This window comes from Carlito syrichta, unplaced genomic scaffold (genome assembly GCF_000164805.1).
Source record: "Carlito syrichta isolate Samal-C Ts95f unplaced genomic scaffold, Tarsius_syrichta-2.0.1 Scaffold309294, whole genome shotgun sequence".
Taxonomy (NCBI): domain Eukaryota; kingdom Metazoa; phylum Chordata; class Mammalia; order Primates; family Tarsiidae; genus Carlito; species Carlito syrichta.
In genome coordinates this window covers 128350-133698 of record NW_007253390.1, presented here as the reverse complement: position 1 = coordinate 133698, position 5349 = coordinate 128350, and the positions used below count along the sequence as shown (strand labels likewise).

Below are 5349 nucleotides of genomic sequence, written 5' to 3'. Positions count from 1 at the left end.
CGGCGGGGTCGGCCGCCCCTCCCCCGCAATGCGTGTTAGCCTCCTCTACCTCCGCAGCCCCGGCCGCTGAGCCCCCCCCTCCGCCAGCCCCGGACATGACTTTCAAGAAGGAGCCGGCGGCGTCAGCCGCGGCCTTCCCCTCGCAGAGGACCTCCTGGGGATTCTTGCAGTCTTTGGTTAGCATCAAACAGGAGAAACCCGCGGATCCCGAGGAGCAGCAGTCCCACCACCACCATCACCACCACCACTATGGGGGGCTGTTCGCCGGGGCTGAAGAGCGATCTCCAGGCCTAGGAGGCGGGGAAGGAGGGAGCCACGGCGTCATCCAGGACCTCAGTATTCTCCACCAGCATGTCCAGCAGCAGCCAGCCCAGCACCACCGTGACGTATTACTCAGCAGCAGTAGCAGGACTGATGACCACCATGGCAACGAGGAGCCAAAGCAGGACACTAATGTCAAAAAGGCAAAGAGGCCAAAGCCAGAATCTCAGGGAATCAAAGCCAAGAGGAAGCCAAGTGCATCTTCCAAACCTTCTTTAGTTGGAGATGGAGAAGGTGCCATCCTCTCCCCAAGTCAGAAACCTCATATCTGTGATCACTGTAGTGCTGCTTTCCGAAGCTCCTATCACCTGCGGAGACATGTCCTCATTCATACAGGAGAAAGACCTTTCCAGTGCAGCCAGTGTAGTATGGGTTTCATTCAGAAATACCTACTGCAGAGACATGAGAAAATTCATAGCAGAGAGAAGCCATTTGGATGTGATCAGTGCAGCATGAAGTTTATTCAGAAGTACCATATGGAGAGACACAAGAGGACGCATAGTGGAGAAAAGCCATATAAGTGTGACACTTGCCAACAGTATTTTTCAAGGACTGATAGATTGTTGAAGCACAGGCGCACATGTGGCGAAGTCATCGTTAAAGGAGCCACTAGTGCAGAACCTGGGTCATCAAACCATAACAATATGGGTAATCTGGCTGCGTTGTCTCAGGGAAATACAAGTTCTTCAAGGAGAAAAACGAAGTCAAAAAGCATAGCTATTGAAAATAAGGAACATAAGACTGGTAAAACAAATGAATCACAACTTTCAAATAATATAAACATGCAGAGTTACTCTGTAGAAATGCCTACTGTATCTTCCAGTGGAGGCATAATTGGCACTGGAATAGATGACCTACAGAAAAGGGTGCCAAAATTGATCTTTAAGAAAGGAAGCAGAAAGAATACAGATAAAAACTACCTTAATTTTGTGTCACCATTACCAGACATAGTTGGACAGAAATCCTTGTCTGGGAAACCAAGTGGCTCACTTGGCATAGTGTCGAATAATAGTGTGGAGACCATTAGTCTTCTCCAGAGTACAAGTGGCAAGCAAGGTCAAATAAGTAGTAATTATGATGATGCCATGCAGTTTTCAAAGAAAAGAAGATATTTACCAACTGCCAGCAGCAACAGTGCCTTTTCTATAAATGTAGGACACATGGTCTCCCAACAATCCGTCATTCAGTCTGCAGGTGTCAGTGTTTTGGACAATGAGGCGCCATTGTCACTGATTGACTCCTCAGCTCTAAATGCTGAAATTAAGTCTTGTCATGACAAGTCTGGAATTCCTGATGAGGTTTTACAGAGTATTTTGGATCAATACTCCAACAAATCAGAAAGCCAGAAAGAGGATCCTTTCAATATCACAGAACCACGAGTGGATTTACACACCTCAGGAGAACACTCAGAATTGGTTCAAGAAGGAAATTTGAGCCCAGGCACCCAAACACCTTCAAATGATAAAACAAGCATGTTGCAAGAATACTCCAAATACCTCCAGCAGGCTTTTGAAAAATCCACTAACGCAAGTTTTACTCTTGGACACGGTTTCCAATTTGTTAGTTTGTCTTCACCTCTCCACAACCACACTTTATTTCCAGAAAAACAAATATACACTACATCTCCTTTGGAGTGTGGTTTCGGCCAATCTGTTACCTCAGTGTTGCCATCTTCATTGCCAAAGCCTCCTTTTGGGATGTTGTTTGGATCTCAGCCAGGTCTTTATTTGTCTGCTTTGGATGCTACACATCAGCAGTTGACACCTTCCCAGGAGCTGGATGATCTGATAGATTCTCAGAAGAACTTAGAGACTTCATCAGCCTTCCAGTCTTCATCTCAGAAATTGACTAGCCAGAAGGAACAACAGAAAAACTTAGAGTCCTCAACAAGTTTTCAGATTCCATCTCAGGAGTTAGCTAGCCAGATAGATCCTCAGAAAGACATAGAGCCTAGAACAACGTACCAGATTGAGAACTTTGCACAAGCGTTTGGTTCTCAGTTTAAGTCGGGCAGCAGGGTGCCAATGACCTTTATCACTAACTCTAATGGAGAAGTGGACCATAGAGTAAGGACTTCAGTGTCAGATTTCTCAGGGTATACAAATATGATGTCTGATGTAAGCGAGCCATGTAGTACAAGAGTAAAGACACCCACCAGCCAGAGTTACAGGTAAGGTCCCAAAAGTGACCAGGCTGGGGGTCTTTTAATGTAATTTTGTTTTATTTTGAGAACACTGCCATTGGAATGTTTCTACACGATCCTATTAAGAATAATGTAATGCCCTTTCAATGCAACTTTTCATATTTAGTTTATTTTGTTAGTGTGATTTTAGCTCTGTTTGTATTATGATTTTTAATCAAAATCAATAGATTAAAAATAGTTTGACATTCAAAGTGACAATGTTTAGCAATCAAATTTACATGTATAGGTCGTCAGGGAATAGCCCAAATGTTTTAAATGCAAAAAAACACAAAAAAACAAAAAAACTCTACAAAAAAAAGAAACAAAAAAAACTTTGTGCTAGGATTAAGGTTATTCTAATTGCTTTACTCTCAGGAAAGTGTAATAACGCATGGGAATTCTGTACGTTATCACTGTAATGGAATATCCAATTTACAGGTAGTATGATATACATTTCATCATTTAAGTAAGGGATCGAAAAAAACATTTCAAATTGCTCTTTTTGGGCTAATAAGATACATTTCGTCATTTAAGTAAGGGATTGAAAACATTTCAAATTGCTATCTCCATCTGGGCTGATCCAAAATTCTAAGATTGTTGGCTACCTATATTTTGTTGCAGCTTTTAAATGTACTCTGAACTTCCAAACCACATTCATTCCAGCCTGGTAGAACAAATATTCTTGGATCTTTGATCAAAGCCTGGAATGATAGCTTTAATAAAAGAAGGAGAAAAAAAAGCACCCTCTCTTTTTCCCAACTGTAACAAGGCTGTAATTTCATTAAGTGATTCTATTGACATCTAGTACAGTGTTGAAGCCCAAGTTGTTGGCTGGTTCCAGTGTTAGAACCCAAGTGGGAATTACATAATTCATTGAAATTTGGGATATGCGTTGTTTGTTATATATGGCCTAAAAATCTTTTGTCTATGCTACTTCACGTTGCCCACACTTACGTTTTTTGTTCTCGTTCTTAACCTTTTGGGCCTTCCTTATTCCCTCTATCTTGACAGTTCCAATTTTAGAATCATTTACATTCCAGTGGGTAATTCATTATTTGTTTTGCCTTGTGGCATCCAAATACAAAACAATAGGATAAACATCCCCAAACCCCTACCTTTTTTTTTTTTTTTTAAACAAATCTCTTCCAGATTTTCATGTATAATAAAAACCCATGTACTTGGATAGATATTAATAAGGTTGTAATTTCAATTGGTGGCATAGCTCCTGTGAGAGACAAGACTGTGTCTACATATATAGTAATGACATCAGAACCTCTTTGTGAAATTGCAGCCTTTAATGTACATTTTAAAAGGGTGCATTAGTCAGTATTGTACAGGGGTCTTGTAAAGTCATCAAAACTTGCTATGAATGCTAATTGCCATTTGAAGCTACTGATAGACAGTGGCTCTGCTCTAAACCGCTTTTTAGCAATTGTATTTTTTTCCTGATTATATTTTTTAATGTACTTTGATGTTTATGCTGATGAGTTTTTTATGTACTTTTGGTGATGTTTCAGTCTTATGTACTCTTCTGACGTCAGAAAAGTACCACTGGTTGTTTGCAGTCTTATTGTGTAATCAGCCTACCACAGGCTTCCATGTATAATAAAGTAATTAATATTGTGCAAGTGTAAAACACTTCTGTTATAAAAGCAGTGTTTGGAAAATAAGAAATTATTAAAAATGGTTACAAAGTACTAGTTAATTTCCTTTTCCCGTTTTCCTCCCTTTAGCTTTAGCAGCTAAAGGGTCACCAACTTGTCATTGCAAGATTCTTAGAAAATGTATTTAATCTTCTTGAATACACTCAGTACTAAAACGTCTGTATTTCTTATTTCAGTAAGTGCGGTAAGTTCTATTGAGTGCAGAGTACAAGCTGTAATCAAAGGATGGAGAGGACCTTTACCACTGTATCTCTTAAGCTGTATGATTTTTCCTCCAGTGTTTTGTTTTATACAGGTTTTGAATTTCTTTACTTTTATTGTGTGTACTGAATACTGCATATGTATTATTCTGATTGTTTGCTCTAGTTTACTACCAATAAAAGTCCTGTTAATCACAAAATTGAAGAAAGGAGGTATCACTTAATGTCCAGTCACATTTTTCAGATTTTTCTATTAACAGTTCATAAAATATTCACATCAGTGGTATAACCTGCAATATAGGGGCTTGCATTTTTATTGTATTTTTAAGTATTTTACAATTCTAGGTTTATTTTACTTGAAAATAGATTAGACATTTTGTATTTGAGGTGCACAATATGGAAGAAAAGAAATACACCATATAAATTAGAGTATGTTTTATTGAAATTGGATTAGCCATTCTAAATACTGCTCCAGAGAGATTATTTATTAGGGCTTTATCAGATTCCAGTATCTTTTGGTATCTTTTGCCTCAAAAAGATTGTAATAAAATAAGAGTATGGCTTAGATAAAAATGGTCTTGAACATTTTTAGTAGGATCAAAAAAAGTATTGTTAAGTCAATAATAATGTAGAAAAAAAAGTTGAGAGTATAAATATTAGAAGAAAAGAGTAAACCATGTAAATATTGAAAATGCAGAAATGGTGTTAACTTTTAAAGATGAAGGAGAACAAATTGTAGAAAGTTGTGCTCTGTGATTTAGTAGCTACAAATGTTGAGAGATCAGGAGTAAAGGGTAAGGGAGGTCTCAGGCTTTGCTTTTTTTGATACTGTTTGGAATAAGTGATTCATATAGGTGTAAGCATGAATTTCTCTGTAGAGAAATATCTTGCGGGTCCATATTATTAGGAAATGTACTTTTCCCCCAAGTTTATTCCCTAGATTTGGTCATCTTTTTGAATGAGATTGCTAAACAGAATCTCA

At 38.6% G+C, this 5349-nt stretch overlaps 1 protein-coding gene across 3 annotated transcripts in view; it reads left to right on the top strand.

Annotated features, from left to right (window-relative positions):
* The window catches only part of ZNF281 (zinc finger protein 281), a 10305-nt gene extending 5738 nt beyond the window's left edge, over positions 1–4567 (top strand). For all 3 annotated transcript variants that reach the window (XM_021717126.1, XM_021717127.1, XM_021717128.1), the window contains one exon: positions 1–4567. This exon is cut by the window's left edge. In XM_021717126.1, coding sequence (XP_021572801.1) covers positions 1–2495 — 2495 coding nt within the window. In that variant the 3' untranslated portion in view covers positions 2496–4567.
* Positions 4568–5349: the final 782 nt, after the last annotated feature.